This window comes from Podarcis tiliguerta (genome assembly GCF_965153285.1).
Source record: "Podarcis tiliguerta genome assembly, chromosome: 18".
NCBI classification, from domain to species: domain Eukaryota; kingdom Metazoa; phylum Chordata; class Lepidosauria; order Squamata; family Lacertidae; genus Podarcis; species Podarcis tiliguerta.
In genome coordinates this window covers 598396-625380 of record NC_139551.1, presented here as the reverse complement: position 1 = coordinate 625380, position 26985 = coordinate 598396, and the positions used below count along the sequence as shown (strand labels likewise).

The window sequence follows — 26985 nt, the reverse complement described above, 5'->3', positions numbered from 1 at the left end:
GCAGGATCTCAGTGTTTGAGTTCCTATAAATACTGTTGAGGAGGTGTGGTGTATAGCCTCCAATGTTCTGGGCAGAGAGGAGGTTCCCAGGCTAGTGTGCCTTTTCTTCTTTTGTTCCTTAATTACTTGAGGGATATCTTGGGTGATTTCTTGAGTGATTTCCTGAATCCTCGTCGAAACGTCGCCTAGACACCCCAACTTTTACACGGGAAGACACCCGAGGACACCAAAACCTGCATTCCTGTACCCGTGAAAATCTACGAAAGCAAATATCTCACCTCTACGGGGAGGAAACCTTCCAGCTGACAAGAACCTACGAGAAACTAGAAATCCGAAGAGCCACCATCTTATGTGATCTCTTGTTCCTACGCAACTGCCGAGACAACAACTTAATTCCCACATGCTTCCAACTTAAATTCCACTCTAAAACCCCAGCTACCGAAAGGATCCTGAAACGAACTGAACTATCTCTAATCAGAAACGAACTACACAAGAAAAGATACCTACTAAACCAAACCAACAAAGATCTACTCACTCTTCACCTCAAACTCTGTAACAAAATCCACCCTGCACTCTGGGACAAATGCAAACAACTAGCCGTCTGGAGAGCTGAAACGGAGACCTCACACAAGACAGACACACACACCAACAAACTCCACAAACTAGAGAAACGCCAGAAGCCCAGCCACCCTCCACAACAACCCATGAAACAAACAGTACATAACATATCAGACAGGATCCTCACCTCAACTGAAACCAAAGTACTCTCCAAAGGTTTCAACTTTGCAGTCGCCCCGAGACGCATCCCCACGGAAAACATCATATGCGGAGTCGAAGCTAGCCTAACCAAAATCAATCCAGATGAAGCCAATAAAATCAGACTTGAAGTCACCAACATCCTCTGCTCCAGCAAACCACCCAGAAGCAATTTACACAAAGAAGAACAGAAAGCACTCACCAACCTGAGGAAAGACAACAACATAATCATTCTCCCAGCAGACAAAGGTAATGCCACTGTTGTGATGAACACATCGGACTACCAAGCAAAACTATCAAATCTACTCCAAGACCCTACCTACCAACCTATAAAAACAGATCCCACCACCTATCTGGAAAAAACCACCAAATCCAAAATAAAAGCCTCTCCTATCAGTGAAGAAATCCAGCTAAGAATCATCCCCAGAGAAAAATCATCCAGATGCCCCAAACTCTACGGCCTCCCCAAGATACACAAAGAAGGAACACCACTCAGACCAATAGTCAGCTCCATAGGCTCACCTCTACAAAATCTCGCTAAATTTCTCGCCAAGCAACTTCAGCCCTATGCAGAATCCATCTCTTCACACGTTCCAAACTCCTTCCAGTTCATAGAAACAATAAAGAAGCAAAACCTACAACCCAATGACCTACTTGTGAGCTTCGATGTTGTATCTCTCTTCACACAAGTGCCCATTAATGAAGCCTTGACAGCCATTCAAAACAAATACAATCCCCCCGAATACATCTTGGACCTGACCAACCACTGCCTAACCAACACGTACTTCATCCACAATGGACAAAGATACAAACAGATAGAAGGAGCACCTATGGGATCACCCCTCTCACCGGTCATCGCTAACCTGTACATGGAACACTTTGAAACCAATGCTTTAGACAAGTCAGAACACAAACCCAAACTTTGGCTCAGATATGTTGACGACACCTTTGTAATTTGGCCACACGGGAAGGAAAAACTGGATAGCTTCCTCACACATCTCAACAGCCTACACCCCAAAATACAATTCACTATGGAAATAGAAGCCAACAACCAACTTCCCTTCCTTGACGTCCTAATCTACAAAAAACCTGATGGCTCCCTAGGACACACTATCTACCGGAAAAAAACACACACCAACCGCTACTTACATGCACAATCACACCACCACCCTGCACAAATAAACTCCGTAGCCAAGACTCTCATCTCCAGAACCAAACGCCTGGCTGACGAAGACCACTTGACAACTGAGTTACAGAATCTCTCAAATGTGTTAATTGCCAATGGATACCAGCAAAACAGGGTTACGAAGCTAATCCAAAAAGAAACACCCCCCAAAAACCAAGACACAGAAGAAAACAATGGCATAGCCCTCCTTCCTTATATCAAGGGCACTACAGATAAAATTAGCAAAATCCTCCATAAACACAATATCAAAACAGCCTTTTGCACCAACCAAAAAATAGCCAATATCCTCAGAAACCCCAAGGATAAAATTCAGTTGGAAAACCAAGGGGTCTATGAAATACCCTGCAAAGTCTGCCCAGCCACGTACATTGGACAAACAAACAGACGAATAAATGCACGGATCGCAGAACACAAGAATGCCGTCAAAAAAGAAGAAAAAACTTCCTCCCTTTTCCAACACATGAAAGAAACAGGACACGAAATTAATTTTGCAGATTCCAAATTGCTCTTTAACATGGAACATCACCACAAGAGAATAATCATGGAAGCCATCGAGATAGAGAAACACCCTCACAACATGAACAAGCGTGACGACACATCCCGCTTGCCAGACATCTGGAAATTAGCCCTCCCCACAAAATCTGACACCAGATCCAGAGGCACACAGAACGCCATCACCAATCAACCACACCAGACCCAAACCCAGACCCTCTCCACAGATAAATTACAGACACCATCCAGTAGCCAAACCAGGGTGGCACCTCCGGATGCTGCACCCCCCTGCAATCCCTACACAGATCTGGCTGGCACAGGCCACAAAACCACAGCTCGCCCCTATACACGAAGCCAAGCCAGAGCACAACCAAGTGCAGTACAGCCATCTTCTCAGAAAAACTCTTCACAAAGTTCAAGAGTTCAAGACACGAAGGCTTTAGCAACTAATCCACACCTAATGACCCACCTAAGTGGGATTCAGGAAATCACTCAAGAAATCACCCAAGATATCCCTCAAGTAATTAAGGAACAAAAGAAGAAAAGGCACACTAGCCTGGGAACCTCCTCTCTGCCCAGAACATTGGAGGCTATACACCACACCTCCTCAACAGTATTTATAGGAACTCAAACACTGAGATCCTGCTCTGTTCCAGTAACAAGAAGCCGAAAGCACCAGCCTGAAGATGACGAGTGAGACCTCGTCGAAACGTCGCCTAGACACCCCAACTTTTACACGGGAAGACACCCGAGGACACCAAAACCTGCATTCCTGTACCCGTGAAAATCTACGAAAGCAATTATATATATATATATATATATATATATATATATATATATATCGTTAGTTAGTGTCCATGTTCTTTATGTTGTTATATGTATTGTCTATGTATTGTCTGTCATATGTAAATTGTTGTATAATAAAGGTTATTTTAAAATAATAAATAAATAAAGAATAAACAAACAAATAAATTTTAAAAAGGGTTTTTTGTGTTTTTTTTAAGGTGCACTAGATGTCTGTGGTGTTCCTTTCCAACTGAAGGATTCTGTGTTTATAATATATATCAGGAATGTCCAACCGGTTCATCGCGATGTACCAGACAATTGTGGGGCGTCCCATCGTGGTCGATTGCATGATCCTGATCGGTCAGGGGCCCCCCAAAAAGGGGGGGGGAACCCTCAACAACGTGGGGTCTTCCTCCCCGCCAAAAAGCTGAACAACGCTGATGGGTAGATCACAGCCAGTTATCCGAAGAAGGGTGCAAGCACCCGAAAGCTCATACCAATAACTAACTTAGTTGGTCTCTAAGGTGTTACTTGAAGGAATTTTTTAAATTTCATTTTATTTGTTTTGTTTTGTTTCGACTACGGCAGACCTACACGGCTACCTACCTGTAACTAGTTCTTTTATAAGGGGAGCAGTTCGTAGTCTTTTGGAAGTTGGACATGCCTGGCGTGTATTAAGCAGAGGTTAAAAGGGTAAAGGGACCCCTGACCGTTAGGTCCAGTCGTGGCCGACTCTGAGGTTGCGGCGCTCATCTCACTTTACTGGCCAAGGGAGCCGGCGTACAGCTTCCGGGTCATGTGGCCGGCATGACTAAGCCGCTTCTGGCGAACCAGAGCAGCGCACGGAAACACCGTTGACCTTTTCTCCGGAGCGGTACCTATTTATCTACTTGCACTGGTGTGCTTTCGAAAGGCTAGGTTGGCAGGAGCAGGGACTGAGCAACGGGAGCTCACCCCGTCATTGCGGGTATTCGAACCGCTGACCTTCCAATCGGCAAGCACAGGAGGCTCAGTGATTTAGGCCACAACTAGACTAAAGGTAAAGGGACCCCTGACCGTTACGTCCAGTCGCGGACAACTCTGGGGTTGTGGCGCTCACCTCAATTTACTGGCCTAGGGAGCCGGCGTACAGCTTCCGGGTCATGTGGCCAGCAGGACTAAGCCGCTTCTGGCAAACCAGAGCAGCGCACGGAAACGCCGTTTACCTTCCTGCCGGAGTGGTACCTATTGATCTACTTGCACTTTGACGTGCTTTCAAACTGCTAGGTGGGCAGGAGCAGGGACTGAGCTCACCCCGTCATTGCGGGGATTCGAACCGCCAACCTCCTGATCGGCAAGTCCTAGGCTCAGTGGTTTAACCCACAGTGCCACCCGCGTCCCCTATTTAAACAGAGGGAGCAAGAGATTAAAAACGAATGAATGAGGCCCAATTGCACAGCTATAATGAAATCCAAGGGAAGCAGATCAGGGCCATTGAAAATATGCATTTGCACGGCTTGTGAGACGAGGGAAGGGATGTCATGAAGGAATTCCTGTGGCCTTTTCCCCCCAAGCACCTGCGCTGTCCTCCCTCGGAGACTGAGCGCTAGGCTGGCCCAGAATATGAAATGGGAGGAAATTCACCCTTCTGCCACCTTTCCCCTGCCTCTGGCTTCCTGGAAGGTGCATTCATTCATTTATTCATTCAAACTCTTTCTTCCCTGGGGCGATTCCCACCCTGTGACCGCCTGCCTTCGTCACCAGTCCCATGTTGTCAGGCAAAGGCCCCCCAGGCATTCCCAGAGGGAGGAAGAAGAAGGCCTTGTTTGGATGGAAAAACACACCTGACAGACAGGTCTCCTGAGGATCTCCTTTCACTTGGCCCTGGTGTTTGCAAATTTTGTGCGTCCCCTGGGGGGTCTCCCGCGGGAATCTCCCCTTTCTCCCAGTTCCCTCCAGGAGTGGCTCTGGTTTCTGGAAAACAACCCTGCGTGTTTTTCCCCATCCCCTCCAATGTTTCTCCCCTGAAAAGAGGGACGTCCTATTCCATCCCCTCCAACGTTTCTCCCCTGGAAATAGGGACGTCCTATTCCATCCCCTCCAACATTTCTCCCCTGAAAAGAGGGACGTCCTATTCCATCCCCTCCAACGTTTCTCCCCTGGAAATAGGGACGTCCTATTCCATCCCCTCCAACGTTTCTCCCCTGAAAAGAGGGACGTCCCATTCCATCCCCTCCAGCGTTTCTCCCCTGCAAAACAGGGACTTTGCAGGGTCTGTTTTTCCCCTTGGCGATGGGGCGGCCATATTGGGACATTCAGCCCCAGGCCTCTTATTTCCTCCCCTGGTGGAAATTTTCCGGATCTTGCGCAAATGTGTTTTTCTGAAAGTGGAGCAGAGCAAGAGGAGTTTTTCTCCCGGGACTGAAAAACAGCGTGATTTTGGATAAACAGAAAAACAGCCCGAGGGAGGCGGATACTTTTTCGTTATCTCTATTTCCTAGAGTCTCGGGTGACGAGGGAGAAGTGTTTTCGCTCCTCTCGTGTCTGCTGGCAAAACACACGCCGTGTTTTGCATTCCTCGTATAAACGGATAAAGATTTGCTAGGGCCGTAAAAACAGGCCGACCTGATTCGGGGAATATGGGGCCGCCGATTGATTTGCAAAAAGGACAGAAAGATGTGCCCCCAGAATCAGGATGGCATGAACCCATGTTCACGCGTGGAGGCAATGCGGCCTAGTGGTTGGGTGAGATAGAAAGGCAACAAAGAAATCATGGAATTGTAGAATTGGGACCCTAAGGCTCATCCAGTCCAGAATCCCTGGCAGATGACCATTAATTCCAGATTTACGGAAGTCCTTGTTGTTGAGTCATTTAGTCGTGTCCGCCTCTTCGTGACCCCCTGGACCAGAGCACGCCAGGCCCTCCTGTCTTCCACTGCCTCCCGCAGTTTGGTCAAACTCATGCTGGCAGCTTCAAGAACACTGTCCCACCATCTCGTCCTCCGTCGTCCCCTTCTCCTTGTGCCCTCCATCTTTCCCAACATCAGGGTCTTTTCCAGGGAGTCTTCTCTTCTCATGAGGTGGCCAAAGTCTTGGAGCCTCAGCTTCAGGATCTGTCCTTCCAGTGAGCACTCAGGGCTGATTTCCTTCAGAATGGAGAGGTTGGATCTTCTTGCAGTCCATGGGACTCTCCAGAGTCTCCTCCAGCACCAGAATTCAAAAGCATCCATTCTTCGGCGATCAGCCTTCTTTATGGTCCAGCTCTCACTTCCATACATCACTACTGGGAAAACCAGAGCTTGAACTATACGGACCTTTGTTGGCAAGGTGATGTCTCTGCTTTTGAAGATGCTGTCTGGGTTTGTCGTCGCTTTTCTCCCAAGAAGCAGGCATCTTTTAATTTCGTGGCTGCTGTCACCATCTGCAGTGATCATGGAGCCCGAGAAAGTGAAATCTCTCACTGCCTAGGGAAGTCCTAGTCCCTCTCTATTCTGTGTGAGAAGATGACGCCAGACCCAAACATATGAACATCTCTTACGTTCTCATGTGAAAGCAGAACGCACCCTTTTCTGTTCCTTTTCCCTAGAAAGCCTGAATTGTCCCCAAAAATGTGACTTCGCCGTGACCTCTGCGCAACACGCGCCTGCCAAGCCTTGCAGGAATCTTCCGCCAGATATTATGATACGGCGAAAAGGCAAATAGACCTCCCTGCGACCCCGCCAAGAAAGATAACACCTTTAAAACCCAGCGATAACAACAACAAAAATCCCATAATTGTCCAAAACTTCTGGCTGCCTCGAGGATATTTTTTCCCCCGTGTCTCGCTCTCGAGAGAAAAAACACATCTCAAAAGTTCAGAGCATCTGACTTTGGAGAAAACAGAGGCTGTTGACAGATTCAATAGAGATAAAAAATCGCAGCCTCTGTCCATAGGCCACACGGAAACTGGAGACTGGGGCTGAGAGGGATCCCAAGGCAGTAAACAAGTCCATAACGGGGGAAAAAGGTTTCTTTTCCCAGAAAGGAAAGCGAAATTTCCCAGGGCTGCGACCTTCAGGAGATCATCATATCATTCTTAAAACTAAAAACAAAACCATAACTTGTTTTTCTCTGAGCAATATCTGAGCTCTGCTTTCTTGGAAAAGGCGACGTCCGTCTTTTAACTCTGACGACCGTTTCCTTTCTCTCCAGATTATTCTATTAAAATCAGACTTTGCATTACAGCCAACAAGATGGAAATTTGGGGCAAAATCAAGCTTGCAGTTTCCATCGGAGGAAGGTTGGAGGGGATGCATAACCCCTAAGAGTTCTCCGATGGAAATAGGGACGTCCTATTCCATCCCCTCCAACGTTTCTCCCTTGAAAATAGGGACGTCCTATTCCGTCCCCTCCAACGTTTCTCCCCTGAAAATAGGGACGTCCTATTCCATTCCCTCCAACGTTTCTCCCCTGAAAAGAGGGACGTCCTATTCCATCCCCTCCAACGTTTCTCCCCTGAAAAGAGGGACGTCCTATTCCATCCCCTCCAACGTTTCTCCCCTGAAAAGAGGGACGTCCTATTCCATCCCCTCCAACGTTTCTCCCCTGAAAATAGGGACGTCCTATTCCATCCCCTCCAACGCTTCTCCCCTGAAAAGAGGGACGTCCTATTCCATCCCCTCCAACGTTTCTCCCCTGAAAATAGGGACGTCCTATTCCATCCCCTCCAACGCTTCTCCCCTGAAAAGAGGGACGTCCTATTCCATCCCCTCCAACGTTTCTCCCCTGAAAATAGGGACGTCCTATTCCATCCCCTCCAACGTTTCTCCCCTGAAAAGAGGGACGTCCTATTCCATCCCCTCCAACGTTTCTCCCCTGAAAACAGAGACGTCCTAGTGATTTTATTGTACTGAACCTTTTAGGAATTTTGTCTGTATGCCATTAAAGGTTTGAGGCTGAGATCTGTGATTCTAGGATGAGAGGCCTCCCCTTATGGCCTAGGTGTGCCTAGACTCAACTGGCAGCTCACAGGAAAATACCTCTCTCCAACAACAAGAAAAAGCACTTTTCCACCTGCCTTGTTCCTGTTTTCTCCAAAAATATTTGTACTGTCTTTCACACGGAAGTTGTGACGGCCGCCTGTTTCACCAGCCTGTCGGTTGCACAACTTGCTGGTGGGGGCAGAGAAGGCGGGGGGGGTGACAGGTATTAGTCAGACAGGTGGGGTTTTGGCAGCAGAGGAAATTCACAGGCAAAGTGTTTTTTTCTGCCTCTCGGCTGGTTTCTCTGCAGGAAGAAACGGAATCTGATATATTCATTTATCCTATTTGTTTCCTATAATTTATACACCGATCAATTGCTTAGAAAACATCCAAACAATTAAACGACAAATAAGAATTGGCAACCGTAATTCAAGGGATTCAGTAAGTCAAAGGTGCAATAGGCTAGAAGCCGATTAAGAAACTCTAAATATAGAGCCGCCTCTGTTTGTCCTAAAACTTTTATCGATTTTAAAACCTGTGTTTACTGGGCGGTTGTTTCGCCATGTTTGCCTTTGAAAATAAATAAAAAGTGTGTGGCTCGGAGCTGCGTTTTATGGACAGCTTTCTTTGTGAGCTGTTCTGAAACTCCAAAGTAAGCAGTATCCGATCAGTGTTGTCCCGCTCTGACTGGCAGCAGCTGCTCTCCAGAGGAGTGCGGGGCGGAAAGAAAAACCCATTTTCCCCAGATCACCCACACCCTTTAATGAGGAGATTTAGAGCCTCTCCTCTTGTCCAGGTCATTTTGGGGGTGGAATGGGCCTTGACTCTAGCTGGATCCTGGTTCCATTGAGCGCAGTGCTGCCTACACGGACTGGCAGCAGCAGCAGCAGCTCGCCAGGGTTTTGGGCAGGGAACCTTTTCCCCTTCCTACCTGGGCATTCTGCACTCCAGGCAGGCGTTCTGCTTCAGAGCTGCAGCCCCCTTCCTAAAACCAAAGTACGATTCCGACTCTGCAATCGCATGATTCTATTTCTTTCTTTATAACAATTTATTGATTTTCCAAAAGTAACAAAATAAAAAACAATAACAATACCAAAACAAATTGACTTAGGTCCAGTCATGGCCGACTCTGGGGTTGCGGCGCTCATCTCGCTTTACTGGCCGAGGGAGCCGGCGTACAGCTTCCGGGTCATGTGGCCAGCAGGACTAAACCGCTTCTGGCGAACCAGAGCAGCGCACGGAAACGCCGTTTGCCTTCCCGCCGGAGTGGTACCTATTTATCTACTTGCACTTTGATGTGCTTTTGAACTGCTAGGTGGGCAGGAGCAGCGACTGAGCAACGGGAGCTCACCCTGTTGCGGGGATTCGAACTGCCGACCTTCTGATCGACAAGTCCTAGGCTCTGTGGTTTAACCCACAGTGCCAGTAATTCTATCTCAGACCTAAATCTTCCTGTTTCAGAAACATTTTCTCTTTTTGTCCTCCAGGTATTCTCACAATTTCACCTGCCACTGTACTTTGGAGTGTCAAAACAAGGTCTCCGAGGGCAGCTGCCTCCAGGCGTGTTGACGAGCTGGGTCCCTGGGTGGGGCACCTTGTTTTTCCCCCCAGACGGAAGAAGCTGGAGGGATTCCAGGCCGGCTGTTCAGGAATCTGCCGGGCAGCAGAAGACGTCGGTCCACAAATTCGCCCTGGAAGCGAAGCCTGACTCAGCTCAGCGCCTCGGCCAAGAGGCACATTCCGTTCCCACAAGCGCCCAGCCATGCCAAGTCGCCGTTTGCCAGCCGGGCACCCTCAGCCTCATGAACAACTTGGCCACAATCAGGAAATTTGGGCCCTGGCATGGGTATTTTCCACCTTCCCATCTCAACTCTCTGGCTCCCTATCTGTACAAGCTAGCAGTTCTAAAATATAGACCCGCCTGGACTAAAATTCTCTATCAAAAACTCTTGTGGTTTGTCACTACAACAGCTACTCGCTTTGGGTTTTAGTAAAGCAAATAGTCCAATTTGTTGGCACCGCTGTGGGTTAAACCACAGATGAGCAAGGAGGGCGAGAACTCGGAGGCATATAGATAGCAAGCGCCGTTTTATTTTTAACCGGGTGGTCTCGGAAATATTTCCCCTGGTGCTATAAATACCCGGAAAAACGCCCTGTTGTTGACGAAACCCGATCCAGAGATGTCTCTGTCCGGACTCGATGTGCTGAGCTGGGTCTGGGATCCGGGATCGGGGCCATCGGAAGTGAGCAGGCTGCCTCTGATAGTCTTACTTTACATTATTACATTCAGTTACACATTTGAGCATTCTCAGCACTCCATTCCCAACGGTTATCGCTTCCAATCGTCTATGTATATAGATTTTCCTTATCCCTATTCACCACTTTACGCAGTCACACAATCTGCCAGTCAGTAGCTGAACTGGGTTCCACACAGTCACAGAAACAAGTGAAAAAGCCTCAAAAACCCTCAAAATAAAGAGCAAAAACAAAAGCGTCAAACTTCACCCGTTCCGGGAGTCCGTTTGACTTCTGAAATGTTCGAAAACCAAGGCGTGACTTCTGATTGGCGCAGGCGCCCCGGAAACAAAAGCCGACAGCCGCGTCGGACGTCCGGCTTCCAAAAAACATTCAAAAACCAGAACACTCCTGGGTTTTCGGCGTTTGGGAACCAAGGTCCCACTGTACTTAAATAGGTATTTCTGGACCTAAAATTCCTAATAAAAAAGCTTCATTTTGCAAAAGTTATTTTTAGCATTATTTTTTTCAACTCGTTATACATCGTTTCCCAATATGCTTTTGTTGTGGGTTTTTGTAACGGCCTCCGAAGTTGATCACAGGCCCTCCAACAGTTTGGGGCAACTGACCGCTGACCCCAGCCTGCTCTCTGGACCAGAGACACCTCGCATGTCCGAAAGCTCAGGCGGACAAGGGAGGATCTCCGCTTGGCAAACCCGGGGAGGAAAAACACAAATCTCTGCCGACCGGCAAAGTTGACTCAAGAGAACTGACTGCAAATGGTGGACTTTAGCCGAAAAGTTCAGGGTTCGATGTGACGCGAGACGAGGGAGAATTTCCCCCGTAAGGTGGGACCCCATCTCTTCCTCTCTGTCCGCAAACACATCGGAAAAGCCGCCTTGAATATTGAATATTTACAGATCACTTGCAAACAGACCAAAAAAAAAAACATTGGCAGGACTCTTTAAAATGCTTGATTGGTTGAAAACGGTATAACAGAAATAATCATGTTAAAGACAAGATAACAACAAATCATTATTCATTTCTTAATTGATGCTTGTTTTGTACATCATTTTGTGATGAAATTTAACCCATTGCCTTCCCAGATTGGGTTCCTTGATTAAGCCCTATTGTTTAAATTTTGTAAAATTATCCGATTTGTACACAGACGTCAATCGAAACCTGCCAATGGGTTGATCTCTGAGGCTCAGTCCAGCAGGAGAACAAAACACGAAACGAAAGACATCGCATACGCCAGACCAGGACTCATCTGCAAGCTCCAGAATTTAGGGACATTCCTTCTAGCCGGTTTCCCTACGGATGAGTGATGGACCTCTGGCCATGCGCAGATTTCTTGTGCCTCCGTTCCACAAGCTGACCCACACTGCCCCCCCCCTTATATATATTTATATATATTAGAAGCCACTCACAGTGGCTGGGGCTACGCAGTCCAGTGGGCACACCACAGAACCGTCGTTATTAAGAATATTACAGCATGGACCAGGCAGAGGCAAACTCGGCCCGCCAGATGTTTGGGACTACAACTCCCATCATCCCTAACCACTGGTCCTGTTCGCTAGGGATGATGGAAGTCGTAGTCCCAAAACATCTGGCGGGCCGAGTTTGCCTAGGCCTGGCATGGACCTCCCTCTTTTCATCCTGTAGGGAGAGATTCGCACTCAGAACCCCAGCCGGGCGGAGACACTTCCATCTCTCCATCCTTCTTCTCTCTTCCCTGCTTTCCTTCTGCCTCCCCGCCAGCCTGACCCACTTTTCCAGGAAATCCCAACTATGTTCTGCCGGCCCGGTCCCGTCCTCGCCCCGCCAGCACAGAAATAGCCAACGGGACGGGGGCCAAGGACCCCCCTGTCGTGATGGCCAAAGGCAGGACTTCTCAGATGCCTCGGACGCCCCCCAGACAGGGGTCTCCGGTTTCAGACGCTGCCGGGGCCGAGAGAGTCCAGTGTTTTTCCATTCCAGTCATTCGCTCCATTACTGTAACCGAGTCTTCGGTCTGTTGCCTTTTTCCTTTTCCAGGGGGTACCTGGTCCCCCCCCCCCCACCACCATCAGTTTAATTCCCATTATGACCTTGCAAGGGAGGTTAAGCAGAGACCCAGAGACCGCCCCCCCCACCCAGCAAGGCTGTCCTGGCTGAACGAGGATTCGAACTCAGGCCTCGTCCGGCACTCAGAGAGAGAGAGAACAGGGGCCGGGAACCTTTTCTGTTAGGTATAGTAGGTCAGGAAATTCCCCCCAAAATACCCAAATTTCTTTATGTATGCAACGGCGGCAGCAAGGACTCTTTTAATCCAAAAATGGAAGCAACAGGAAAAAGACGGTGGAATGTGCAGGATTGGCGAAGCCGACCGGGAAAATTCGAAACCAGTGGGATCCAGCTTTTCCCAAAAGACCAGAGCGAATTTGTACAATATCCGAAGGGCGATTGCAAACGATTAGCAAGACTAACGGGGCACCGTTACTCCCAGCCGCAATAAATGTGCCATGTTTTTCCTGTGTATAAGACGCCCCCATGTATAAGACAACACCCAATTTTAAACTTAAAAAAAAGGGGGGGGGGAGATAATCTTATACATGGGAAAATACAGTATACCGTCTTTTTCGCTCTATAAGAGGCACCAGACCACAAGACACACCTAGTTTTTGGAGGAGGAAAACAAGAAAAAAAATATTCTGAATCTCAGAAGCCAGAAGAGCAAGAGGGATCGCTGCACAGTGAAAGCAGCGATCCCTCTTGCTGTTCTGGCTTCTGGGATAGCTGCGCAGCCTGCATTCACTCCATAAGACGCACACACATTTTCCCTTACCTTCGAGGAGGGAAAAAGTGAGTCTTATAGAGCAAAAAATACGGTATATTATTTCTGTGCGATTTGTATCTTTTATTTGTTTCACAAAATGTGCACACTGCCTGGCTGCCAAGCAGGAAAAGGTAAAATAAGAATAATAATACAGTGGTACCTCGGGTTACATACACTTCAGGTTACAGACGCTTCAGGTTACAGACTCCGCTAACCCAGAAATAGTGCTTCAGGTGAAGAACTTTGCCTCAGGATGAGAACAGAAATTGTGCTCCGGCGGCACGGCGGCAGCGGGAGGCCCCATTAGCTAAAGTGGTGCTCCAGGTTAAGAACAGTTTCAGGTTAAGAACAGACCTCCGGAACGAATTAAGTACTTAACCCGAGGTACCACTGTAGTAAACAACAAATTTAAGGCTTTGGAAAAGCTAAAATGGTGATCATCCGGGTTGACTTGGCTTAAACAAAAATGTGTGTGTTTTTTTAACAGGATGGCACCTGCCTCTTTGCTTCATCCAGTGGCAGGGAGTTCCCAAGATGCTGCCCCATTGCAAAATCCGAGTTCTTGCAGGCAGGCGGAGACGGCGTTTCGGAAACGCGAGGGACAGGGTGTGCCAATATTGGGTGAATTTGCAGGGTGTGTCCCGCCATCCTTGCAAAGGGCAAAGTGTCGATCGCAACTGGGCGTGTGTCCCTGGGGGAATGTGCCAAGCGGGGGACAATTACTTTCTGCAGGGAGTTTGGAGACACGCCCAGGTTTCGGGATTGGCCAAGGAAATTTGGCAAAGCAAAAAGCTGATCGGATGTTGGGTTTTTTTGTTCCAAGTCTGGCCTGGTCCGGGTTTTTTTGGGGTTGCTCAGCCAGAAACTCCACCGGCAAAGCGGCTCTTCTGACGCACGTTCAATTTGCACACCTTTGTCGATTCTTCCGTACGATTTATGTTGCAATTTGCTGTATTCCTGCGTTCGCGGGAGTGAAAACAAAGCCCCTTCTTCATTATTAGGATTTGAGCTCCTGGCCTTGTGCCTTGTTTAAAAAATGGTTAGCATAAGGTGACCAGATCTTTTTCCCAATTATTCTGGGGCCACTTTTCAACTAAATAGATGGATTTTGTCAGGGGACTGATTTGCAAATCCGGGGACTGTCCCTGGGAAACAGGGATGTCTGTTAACCTAATAATAATAACATCATAATAATAATAATAATAATAATAATAATAATAATAATAATGTTATTTATATCCAGTGCTTTTTTCCTGGGGTACCCATACCCCTAAACATTTTTGGGGGGCCCCCAAGAGAGTGGGGCCCTAAGTTTTGGCTTGTTTAGCTTAGACGTAAATCCGTCCCTGGGGGGTGGGACGCCCGGCCTGTCTCGACGCACCTCCAGCTATCCAGGCCAGGCACAGAGCCAGGTGTCTGCTGGACGTCTGACCAAGTGACCGTCAGGATACAAGATGTTCTGGGGGGAGGGGGCAGCGGAAAAGGGGACACTGAGTGCTTTTAATCCTTGGAAAGCTGGACACCCAGGCAGGTGTCCCCATCCCAGTCGCAGGGACTTCGATCTGAATGGGGTAACTGTTCCCCTGAAGGACCAGGTGCGCAGCCTGGGAGTCATTCTGGACTCGCAGCTGTCCATGGAGGCGCAGGTCAATTCTGTGTCCAGGGCAGCTGTCTACCAGCTCCATCTGGTACGCAGGCTGAGACCCTACCTGCCCGCGGACTGTCTGGCCAGAGTGGTGCATGCTCTGGTTATCTCCCGCTTGGTCTATTGCAATGCGCTCTCCGTGGGGCTACCTTTGAAGGTGACCCGGAAACTGCAACTAATCCAGAATGCGGCAGCCAGACTGGGGACTGGGAGCAGCCGCCGGGACCACATAACACCGGTCCTGAAAGACCCACATTGGCTCCCAGGACGTTTCCAAGCACAATTCAAAGGGTTGGTGCTGACCTTGAAAGCCCTAAACGGCCTCGGTGCAGTAGACCTGAAGGAGCGTCTCCACCCCGGACACCGGGGTCCCTCTCCCAAGGGCTTTCTGGCAGTTCCCTCCCTGCGAGAAGCGAGGTTCCAGGGAACCAGGCAGAGGGCCTTCTTGGTGGTGGCGCCCGCCCTGTGGAACGCCCTCCCACCACATGTCAAGGAGATAAAGAACTATATGACTTTTAGGAGACATCTGAAGGCAGCCCTGTTTAGGGAAGCCTTTAATGTTTAATAGGTTATTGTATTTTAGTGTTTTGTTGGAAGCCGCCCAGAGTGGCTGGAGAAACCCAGTCAGATGGGTGGGGTATAAATAATAAATTATTATTATTATTATTATCACACCCCATCCCAGGGATGGGGACCCCTCCAGAGTGAAGCTGGTTCCCAACATGGGAACTGGTGTGAGTTCAGGGCCGGATTTCGGTTTGATGTGGCCCTCTGCTCCTGAAGGTAATGGGGCCCTTTATATGTCCAGCTGTCCTTTGTCCACAACAAATTGTCACTGTTTTTTGTGTTGAATATATATGGTGATTTATGGACCTCATAGGCATCTCAAGCCGTTTGCACAGAACAAAATTATGTATTTTATCCAAGTAATGGTTGAACTGAAATACAATTAAGAGGACGCATATGAGTAGTGAAATAATAATAATAATTTATTATTTATACCCCGCCCATCTGGCTGAGTTTCCCCAGCCACTCTGGGCGGCTCCCAATCAAATGTTAAAAACAATGTTAAAAATACAACGAAGAAGTATATTAATAGTGAAATAATGATTAAGCTCTAACTTAACGGTGTGTTTTTTGTGTGTTGAATAGATGCTATAGGGTCATTGATCTCAAGCCATTTGCACATGTTTCCGCGCAACCGGTCCATGCAGAATGTAGCAACTTGCCATCACATGAAATAATAATAGGTGTAAATATAAGATGCAAACTACTAGTAATTATAAATAGCAGAATGTCGGCACCCTATATATAGAAAGGAGCAAAGCAGGGATATTTGAGGGAGCAGGCGGGGCCATGACTTACATCCGAGGAGCCGACACAACACAAAACACGGTTGCTGGATGTCGGTTTTATTTTATTTGGCTTTTATCTTATATTTTAAGGGACGCCGGTGGCGCTGTGGGTTAAACCCCAGAGTCTAGGACTTGCCGATCAGAAGGTCGGCGGTTCAATTCCCCGCAATGATGGGGTGAGTTTCCATTATTGACATTAGTCCTATGATCCTGGCCTGAAATCCCAGAGCGCTGCTGCCAGCCAGTGTACGCAGTATTGAGTTAAATGGATGTTTGACTCAGTGCAAAAACAGCAGCTTCTTATCAGTTTCCGTTATTGACATTTAGGGTGATTTTTGAAGATTTTAACTGCACACAAAGGTTCCCCGGAAACCACAGGAGTCCTAAGTCGGGTTAAAGACCCCAGCCCTCTCCCCCCTCCTTGCAATTTTGGGCAAGAAACTCAGGAGAACACAGAGTAAATTTCACAATTTTAATTTCAACACATGTACAAAAAAGCCACAAAGCTTTGTTTTCAAACACAGGTGTTTTTTTTTGGGGGGGGGGTTGTTTCTGAAAAGGCCGCAAGTATTCTATAAAAATATAAACCGGGAAACCGGTTCTTTTGTGTAAATTCTGCACGGAGCCACAGCATATCAGGAAAATCATATTTACACATATTTACAACGTAAGGCCACTGTCCCAACTTGGGGGGAAATCAAAACACGTCCCTCCCCTGGAGACCAGAAAGCTTTGGAAAGTGGAATGCAATTTCAGAGAGAAGAAGAAGAAAACGATTTTCCTCTATTGCCCCCACAATGTCTTCGAAATGCCCGGGATTTGGGGTCTGATCTGCACCCCAAAACCCCCACACGACCCCCAAAAAACTCATTTTCTCTGCCTTCAACAGCGCAAAGGTTCCTTTCCCTCTCCTGCCAAGTTGTTCTGACCTTCTTTTCCCCACTTTAAAAACCCACAGGGTGGATCTTTCCAGAGCGGCGGGTTCGAATCCCGTCTCTGCAAAGTGGGGTGGGAGATAAAATCAGGGGGGGGTCACCCCAAAACTTTCGCTCAACCCCGCAATTTCTCCTGCTGCCTGGGGAATCTCCCCGCCCTGTTTTCTCGCCCGTAGGTGTTGTCGAAAGAAAAACCGGGACTGCCGGATCGTGTCTGAATCACAAGGCAGGCATTCGCCCTTGGGGGGTTCAAGCGTCCCCATTTCCTCCTCCGTAAACCCCGCAGGATCGGTGCCGTCGGTCTGGGACACCCCAAACCCTCGCCTCTGCCGCTTTGGGAGTCAAGGAGCCGTCTCCCCGCCGGAGCCCCTCTCCTTGTTCAGATCGCCTGATCCCGTTCCCGGGAAAGCAAAAGAGATCCGTTCCAATAGATCCGATGGCTGGCGCCTCTCAACAGGTCATGCAACGGGGGCGGATGGTGGCGTCCGATTGAGGATTGGGATCCACCTTGGAAAAAGAGGAGGAGAGAGAGGTGTTAGCGAAGATTCGTCGAATCCTGGATGGGACCCCGGCGGTCATCTAGCCCAACCCGCTTCAAGGCACGGGGTTCGAGAGCCGAGGAGGGCATAGCTGTCAACTGTTCCCTTTTAAAAATAATAATAATAATAATGATAAATTTTTATTTATACCCCGCCCTCCCCAGCCAAGACCGGGCTCAGGGTGGCTAAAGGGAATTTCCCTTATTCCGAATAGGATTCCTCGCAAGAAAAGGGAAAAGTTGACAGCTATGGAGGAGGGGCAGCCCAGCACTCGCTTTAAGGGGTGTCCCCATCGAAGGGACCTGAGGGGTCACCCAGCCTGTGCAAAAAGCCCCGAAACTCAGGGCTGTGGGTTCGAATCAAGATCCCTGGGTGATAAGCGGGTTGGGATGGATGACCGCTGGGGGTCCCACACCCAAAACAGCCTTGCTCCTTCTCCCCACCAGCGAGACGGCCAACCACCTTTCCAACCCCAGGGTTTCTAGTCCTCAGTGAGCTCACCTCGGAATAGAGCGGAGGCGGCCGGAAGCGGAATTCCTGGATGTAGGCGAAAAAGGGCCCTTCGAGGATGCCGGGGGGGCCGTTGTCCTGGCCGGGCGGCGAGAGGGTCTCCAGGGGTCCCTCACTGGACACGACGGACGAGTATTCGGGAGGAGCTGCAGAGAGAGTGGAAGGGGAAGAGTTACGGGGTTGCTTGGAGCAGGTTTCATTTTATTCTATTCTATTTTATTTTATTTAGGGACCCCAACTTTTTCACCTCCCCAAGGCGGCTTGGCGCACCTGGTTGTTCCTCCTCCTCACAACATCCCTGCCAGGTGGGATAAGCCTAAAGCAACCAGGATGCTGTCGGACTACAATTCCCATCATCCATGGTCCCGCCGGCTATGGATAATGGGAGTTGTAGTCTTTTTTAAAAAAAAGTTCTTTACATAATTTTTTTTTAAAAGTTCTTTATATAAAGCTATTTTACAAGAAAAGTTTTACAGATAGATAGATAGGTTTCCAGTCTTTACACAGGTTCTTTGTATATGCAGTTATTTCGTAAAGTTGCTTTATAAAGTCCCCTTTGTAAAAATCGTTTTTTAAAAGCTCTTTATATAAAATCATTTTTTAAAAAATGTTCTTTATATAAAGCTATTTTGTAAGAAAAGTTATACATATAAATGGAGAGAGAGGTTTCTGGTCTTTCCTAAAAGACTCCAAATTTGTATCTTTTCTCGATTGGTGCCGATGGGTCTACTCTTGAGTAGGCCTTAGCTGGCAGAAACCCTCTGCAACACCTGCACAATGCATAAAATTGCCTTGCAAGGTTTTTGACGGGGTTCTTACCTTCGGGCTCTTCGGGAATCCCCATCCGGACCCAATCCAGACTGACGCTGTACTGGCTGCTGACGCTGGAGGTGCGGCTACCAAAGGGGTGCAGGGGGATCGTGCCGATGACCAGAGGCAGCTCCAGGAACAGCTTCGACGTCCCCGGGATTTCGATGCAGACCTGCCGGGCGGGCGGAAAACAGGGAAATTGTTAAATATAAAAATGAAATCATGGCCTCCTTCGTCTCACGCCGCCCCGAGAGCAACGGATCCGCTGCAGAAAATGAGTTCCCTGCTCTGAGAATTGCAGAGAATCAGTGCTGAACACAAAGTCAGAGAGTTGGAAAGGGACCTGAGGGTCATCTAGTCCAACCCCAAAACCACCGGGTATAGGGCGGTATATAAATTCAGAAAATACTGTATTTTTCCGTGCATGAGACTATATTCCCCCCCAATAATAATAGTACTGGAGCGGGTTACTTCTGGGTTTCGGCGCTTGCCCATGTGCAGAAGCACTAAATTGCACTTTGCACATGTGCAGGAGCACCGAATTGCAACCCATGCGTGCTCAGATGCGGTGCTTCAGGTTGCGAACGAGACTCCGGCGTGGATCACGTTTGCAACCCGAGTTTCCACTGTATTATTATTATTTTTATTAGAATTTAAATACCGCCTTATACCCTCAGGATCCAACTCTCTGAATATCCCAAGTCCGAACTCTCAAAAAGCCCAAATCGGAAACCCCAGTGAGCTTTGCTGCCGGCCTGTGTTGGTGACACCGGACGGAGCAAGCAGCCCCCAATGGCTCTCCGCGTCCCCCCTGGAACCACAGAGAGCCCCCCAGCAGAGGTTTTGGGGGTTTTCCAGGACCTCCCTCCCCACGCTGTATTGGCTGCTGATGCTGGAGGTGGCTCCGACCACTAGGCTTTGCTGCCGGCCCGTGTCAGCGACACTGGATGGAGCAAGCAGCCTCCAATGGCTCTCCGCACCCACCCTGGAACTGTTTCCAGGAGTTTCCCAGCACCTCCCTCCCCACGCCAAGCTGGCTCCGACCACTAGGCTTTGCTGCCGGCCTGTGTCAGCGACACCAGACAGAGCAAGCAGCCTCCAATGGCTCTCCGCACCCACCCTGGAAACCCTAGAGGGCCCCCCCCCAGCAGAGGTTTTTGGGTGTTCCCCTCCCTGGCCCGCTCCGCCCACTAGACCACACTGCCCCCTTGGCTCACCTTGAGGGCGTACTCCACATGGATGATGCGGCACTGGAGGATGGAGGGTCCCACGGGGGGGATCTTGAGCGCCCGGCCGTGCCACACCTCCCTCTTGCCGGCCGCGATGGCGTCGCCCACCATGGAGGCCACCACCGACTTCTTCTGCTTCTTGGTGCCGCGCGCCACAAAGGTCTGGGTCTGGATGATGGCCGCCTTGGGCACCACCGTCCGGGTCGAGCAGTTGTCGATCTCGGCAAAGATGGGGATCACCTCGCCTGTCAAGGAAATGGGCGCAATGCTGAGTTGGAGGGAGCAGGAAAACCTCTTTTTTGGGGGCCACCCTGTTCCTAAAGCCAGGAAAACTTAGCCGGGCTCCCTCTATAGATTTCCCACTTTCTATTACACTGTGAGCACCAGTAATGCAAAGGTTGTGGGTTCGAGACCCGCTGCGTTGCAGCAGGTTGGACTAGATGACCCACAGGGTACCTTTGCAACGCTACGATTCTGCGATTTGACGTTTTTATTGCCGTTCTGCAATGTGTTTTTAAGGTTGCAAACTGCGCCCTGGGAACCTCTGATATTGGGCAGTACATAATAATAATAATAATAATAATAATAATAATAATAATAATATTAAGACATCTGAAAAAATCAGGGAAGTTTTCAATGTTTGAACTTTTATTCTCTTTTTAATGCTCCATTGAAAGCAGCCCAGAGTGGCTGGGGAAACCCAACCAGATGGGCAGGGTATAAATAATATATTAATTTATTATTATTATTATTATTATTATTACTACTACTACTATTAAATCGCAATTGGCTGGACTTTTGGGAAGCGAGGAAATCTCTTGTGGGGAGCGAAGGGCTGCCAGCCAGCTCTCCGTCCTTGGAGTTTTTTTAACGGGGGCTGAGCAGCCAGGGATTCGCGAGCCACGACGCCTGCATTTTCAGGGGGTCAGGCTGGATGACCGCTGGAGGACCCCGATGGTTTGAAGCCACTGCGTTTCTGCAGGGCCACCGGCAGATTCCCCGCATGCCAACCCTGGAGGCCACAGAGTCAAGTGCCCGGGGTCCTCTGGCCGATGGGCTGAGCTTTGCCATAAGCCCCATGCGCCCCGATTTCCGCTGTCCCCCAAGACTCACCTGGGGTGTAGCCTTTCCGGTCGATCTTGGCTGAGACAGAGACCAGCCCTCGGTTGCAGTACCAGGCACGTGCCAGCTTCTCCTTGGCACCGGCTTGTGGTGCCTGATGGGCAGAAGCAGAGAAGGAAGACAAATTATTATTATTATTATTATTATTATTATTAAATCAATTTTCCAGATTAAAATTCGCACCACAACATAATATATAAAAGCGAGATTCCCAAGAATCTCCTGGACTTTCCCTCCTCCTCTTACTGTTAATCCTTTCCTTCTGCATCCAAATTTTAATATCTCTGTTATGTCCAAAGGTCATCATTCGGCTACAAGTGTTATTCCAGAATATATTATTATTATTATTATTATTATTATTATTATTATTATTATTAAAGGCAAAATGTCCCAGGTTCAAATAGGGCTTGGAAAAGTCCCCCTGAGCTGAATACCAGGGAGACCCGACGCTGCCAGGCAGCCATAGAATTGCAAAACCGGCATTTATTTTTTTCCTTTTTCAATGTTATTTTGATTACGTTAGACCTTAAAACATTTCTCTCCTGCCTTTTCCAATCTTCATTTTCACCTTAGAATATGTGGTCAGTTGTTTTCTTTAATCTCTTTTTGTAAATTCCGAAAATGCAATAAAGTGTGTGTGTGTGTGTGTGAATTTCAAAACTTGAAGGAACCCCAAGGTTCATCTAGCCTGACCCCATAATTTGCCCGGCACGGGACTCAAACCCGCGACCCCGAGGGTCCTCACGCCCTACCGGCTGAGCTATCCCGAAATCGGGAAATCGGTTGCAGAATTGGAGACTCGCAAGGGACCCCTGGGGGTCATCTAGCCTGACCCGGATGTTGCAGGGGTAGCAATGAGCGAAGGGGTTTCGGTTTAAGGCCGGGGGCTTCCCCTGGTTCCTAATTCGACCCAAATCCCTCCCCAAACCGCTTTGCCAACTCACCAGTAACGCCGGCGTGTTGATATCGATGGGCTCGATAATGGTGAAATCCTTTTTGGCTTTCTTGACGGAGGACCAGGGACGGTGGAGCTTGGCCTTAACCCAATAGCGAACGCTCCCATGTTTTCCCTCGAAGGAAGTGGCCAAGGATCTGTCAAGGGGAAGGAAAGGAAGTATGAAAAACGAGGCCTAATAATAATAATAATAATAATAATTTATTATTTATACCCCGTCCATCTGGCTGGGTTTCCCCAGCCACTCTGGGCGGCTTCCAGTAAAATATGAAAATACAATAATTCACCCACTATTAAAAGCTTCCCTAAACATTTTCCTCCTGCGAGTCTGGAACCCAACCCAAAATATCTTGCATTTCGTTCCGTTTCACTTTTAATTTGTGCCTTTTTATGTGACGACACACAAGGCGGTTTAAGGCAACCAAATGTACAAGAACAGACGTCGTAATAAGACGTCGCTTTAAGATGGAACGAATAAAGGAATATTCCGCAATCGATTAGACTAGCACCCAGTAAAATTGACTCTCCGAACATCGGCAAATGTTTAATAAAACAGTAACTTTAAGATGGAACGGTTCCTAGCAAATAAAGGAATATTCCATTATCTATTAGGAGACAATAGCACCCAGTAAAATTGACTCTCAAAACATCGGCAGATGTTTAGCCTCAATAATTTGTTAACTTTAAAAGGAAACAACTCGTCTCAAATAATAAAGGAATTAATAAAGGAATATTCCATAATCCGTAATAGGATCCAATAAAAATTAGCTCTCAAAACAATATAATAACTGAACAGAAATTCACTCCTCACAATAAATAAATTACTAAACTACAATCCACAAAAGTCGCAAGGCATAAAAGAACACACAAAACCACTTAAAATGTTCACATTGAGAAACAAAGACGCTTAACTTAAAAAGCTAATTTTTTAATAAAAAAATCTGGGTTGGTATTTTGTACTGGGATTTGAAGTTCTTTTTATGTATGAAATTGCCCGAATTTGTTTCATAGAGTTGGAAGGGATTCAAAGGCTCATTCTATACCCTCCAGAAATACCTGTGGGGGCTGATAACAAAAATGATGGGGCTGTGGGGGCTGATAACAAAACGATATTCATAATAAATGCAACGGGGACATGCAATGGCGATATTCATAATAAATGCAACGGGGACATGCAATGGCGTTCGCTGCGCTGACATGCAATGGCGTTTAGGTTTTTGCCACCAGGTGCAATCGCCCACAAATAAAATAAGAATAAGAATAGTATTTTGAAGAAGTGTTGAACTTACTCTGGCAGCTGGAAAGTAAAAGGGAATTCGTGTCGGCCGGCCTGAAGGACGGTGACGTCTCCGTTGTCTGTTGGGAAAACAAGAAAGAAAGGAAGTTGAAACGAATAACAGACCTTTTAAAAAAAGAAGATGTTTTTCTGGAGCGGAGCTTTCTGTTTTCCTGCAGCGGTCAAACGAGGGAAATTCAACACAACATCCACACTCTGCCAAAAAGCATGTGACTTTTTTTTGGCTCCCCATAAACAACCGGGGAAAGTTCATGCACACACAGCGAAAAGACACAAAAGGAAGGTATTACACAACAACATTTCTCTCCCCCCCCCCCAAATATATTCAGTTCCTACAGCCCAGGTGCCCAGCAAAGGGGATTTTTTAACAGAAGGTGCCCCCTCCAGAACTGCAAATATGCCCCAAGATATCCCAGGGGGTCTTGGAAGAGCTTGGCTTTATGTAAGCGCCCGGCTTCCAGGAATAGAACCGGCTGGGGCAAAATCTTAGGAAGTTGAGCCGAGGTCAGCAAGGCCAGGGGGGGGGTCCCCAAAAGCCGGCAGCCGCTAATTTACCCCCTGGAAAGTTGCAAGCAAACATCCCACCCCTATTCCAGAAACCTGCAAATCCTGTTTTCCAACTGGCCTTTCTTAAGGGAAAGCTGGGCCAGAGCATGCAAAAGAATCCTAGAATTGCTGGGAGGGGACCCTCAAAGGTCATCCAGCCCACCCCCACCCCCGCCATGCAACGGGGAAGGATGGCAAAACGGTTCGTCTTCTGTATGCCCTGCATGCAGAATGTCCCAGATTCAATTTCCAGGTGTGTATGGTGGGGGGGGACTCCTAGCCTGGAAATCTCAGAGAGCTGCGACTGCCAGCCTGTGGGGGCAATAAAGGTGGGCTTCATATAAGCTCGAACCCACCACCCAGAGTGTCTCCTGCTCTCAGGAAGCAGGAGATATGTCGAGGTGCTGACTTGTGAGGCTCTGGGGTTCTCTAAGCAGCGGCAGCCTTGGCGGAGGGCTGCTGCCAGCCGGTGCTGGCACTACAGAGCCGGGTCCAAAAGCAGCTTCCCTGTCGAAAGCTCCTCTTTAGGAAGTAGCAGAGCCGCTGCCCTGCTGAGTCGGCACTGCTGAGGTAGAGAGGCTTCGCAAGCAACGTGGAGAGAGGCAGAGAGACAGACTGGGCGCTTGAGCGGCGCTCCCGAGGAGGGGAGAGGAGAGCGCTGCCAGCCCGTGCCGGCCCTACAGAGCTGGCTGGACAAGCAGTTTCCCTTTGGAAAAAAGGAGGAGAGTCGCTGCCCGTGTCGGCCCTGCTGAGGTAGAGAGGCTTCGCAAGCAACATGGAGAGAGACAGACTGGGCGCTTGAGCGGCGCTCCCGAGGAGAGCAGGGTAGCAGGGGAGAGGAGAGCGCTGCCGGCCCGTGTCGGCCCTACAGAGCTGGCTGGACAAGCAGCTTCCCTTTGGAAAGGAGGAGTTTTTAACGTTGCATTAAAAACTCCGCCGAGGCGGAGAGGCTTGGCAAGAGAGAGACGGATCGAAGCAGGCGCGCCGGGCTCCCGCGGAGCGCAGGGAGGAGAGCGAGATTACGCACTCTGCCCGCGCTCAGAGGACGCCTTACCTGGCGGGGCCAGGAGGGTCTGCCGGTGGCTGAGGAATTCCACTTGGTCGCTGTAGCTCTGCGTGTAAGCGGTGCTGGATCCGGCGCTGCGAGACTCGGTCCAGTGGACTTTGGCCGCGCCTTGCGCATGCAGATGGAGCGCGCCCAGGCGCGCCGTGCCGGACAGCTCCAACACTACGCGGCCGGCCACGCTCTCCCCGGAGCTGAAGACCGGCGGCGAGGCCACCTCGGGGCAATCCAGCTCCACCGAAAGGCGTTTCACACGGTCAAAAAGCATCCTGGCAAACTTGCGCGTCAATGAGCCTCTCCGGCCGTTCTGAGCGCACTGCGCCGCGCGTAAAGCTTTTCAAGGCTCTCCAAACCGCGCCCCCTGGATCCCAGCGCCCTATGGGCGCAGAGGGGGGCGGGACGAGGCAAAAAGCCCTCCCCCCGACCCCCCCATCCACCCCCCTTTTCCCACCCCCAATGCCCCCAGGTCTGGCCGGCAGCTGCAGGCTTTGGCGAAAACAAGGCAGCGAGCATGCGCGCCCGGGCTGGTCACTTTTGGAGAGATAAACTTTCCTCCAGTTGGGCAGGGAAGGGAAGGCAAACACAGAGCTGAAAAGCCTGATCCAACAGACAGATATCCATCTCTCCCTTTCTCGCTTATTTATTTTCCAATTTGTTGGTTCTATTTGTATCACAACTTAGAAGCGTTTCCATTGAATTTGGGGGGTTTGTAGCGCCGCTTAAAGTTACAAAAGCCAAACGCAAATTGCCCAACGGTTGCTATAATTCACCCTCCGACGCACGCCTGTCAATGTATTTATTCTTTCATTCCTTCCATTTATAAACCGCCCTTTGTCAAGATTAAATCGGGATTAAACAACGTACCAGCAGTCAGTAAGGAAACATATACAGCGAGAACTATTTCCGTGCCAGTTAAAACCTTCGAGAGAATAATTTACTGTTGGCCCCTTATTTTGGGCTTAATAAACTGAAATGATAGAATTCCAGATTTGGACAGGGACACCCTGGGGTCATCCAGTCCAACCCCCTGCAATGCAGGAAGATTTGGCCCCATGTGAGACTCGAACCCACAGCCCAGACATTAAGTTACTCAGTCGGGCCAGTTTTGCCTAGCTGGCTGGTAGCAGTTCTCCAGGGTTTCAGATTTGGTGTCCCACCCCCCCCAAGCCCTACCCGGAATTGCCAATGGGGACGTTTTGTACACCAAGCTCTGCTCCTTTGAAAGACACTAAGGGTCTAGTCTTCAAGGTTCACGACCACCAGAAAGGGCACAAGGATTGAATCAACAAACAAGCGTTTGCGACGGGTAGTTTCCATTGTGAAGAAATGCAAGCGAAATGCAGAGCGTTGTTAACTTTCGCAACTCACCGCTGTTTGTTCCCGCATCACGGGGGTTGGGCTGGATGACCCCCCGGGGTTCCAACTCTGCAATTCTACCATTCAATTGCAGCTGTGACGTAACTGACAATTAAATCTGATTCCCCCCCCCCCCAGAGGGCTGTCTCAAGAATTTCCTCTACTTGCGTAATTCCCAGCTAGATCCTTCGCTTGGAACATAGGACAACTGGCCCATCTGACCTTATATTGCCTGCACTGCCCGCCAGCAGCGGCTTTTTGGGGTTGCCGATTCAAGCGTCTCTGCCTGGAGACTGAACCCTTCTGCATTCAAAGCAGGCGTTCTAACCTTTTCCAGGAAAATTAAGATTGCCTTGTACTGCGTCGGACAAGGGGGACCTCAGAGGTGCCTACACTGACTGGCAGCAGCA

General features: G+C 48.9%; 1 protein-coding gene across 1 annotated transcript; it reads right to left on the bottom strand.

Annotated features, from left to right (window-relative positions):
• Positions 1 to 16671: 16671 nt before the first annotated feature.
• Positions 16672 to 25539, bottom strand: LOC310668451 (arrestin domain-containing protein 2-like). The gene is made up of 8 exons (XM_083421771.1): positions 25211 to 25539; positions 23603 to 23669; positions 22303 to 22450; positions 21350 to 21452; positions 20225 to 20481; positions 19017 to 19179; positions 18189 to 18343; positions 16672 to 17655 (listed from the first exon to the last, which is right to left on the bottom strand). The coding sequence occupies exons 1-8, from the start codon at positions 25485 to 25487 to the stop codon at positions 17599 to 17601; spliced, it is 1227 nt and encodes a 408-aa protein (XP_083277897.1). The 5' UTR covers positions 25488 to 25539; the 3' UTR covers positions 16672 to 17598.
• Between the last annotated feature and the right edge of the window lie 1446 nt (positions 25540 to 26985).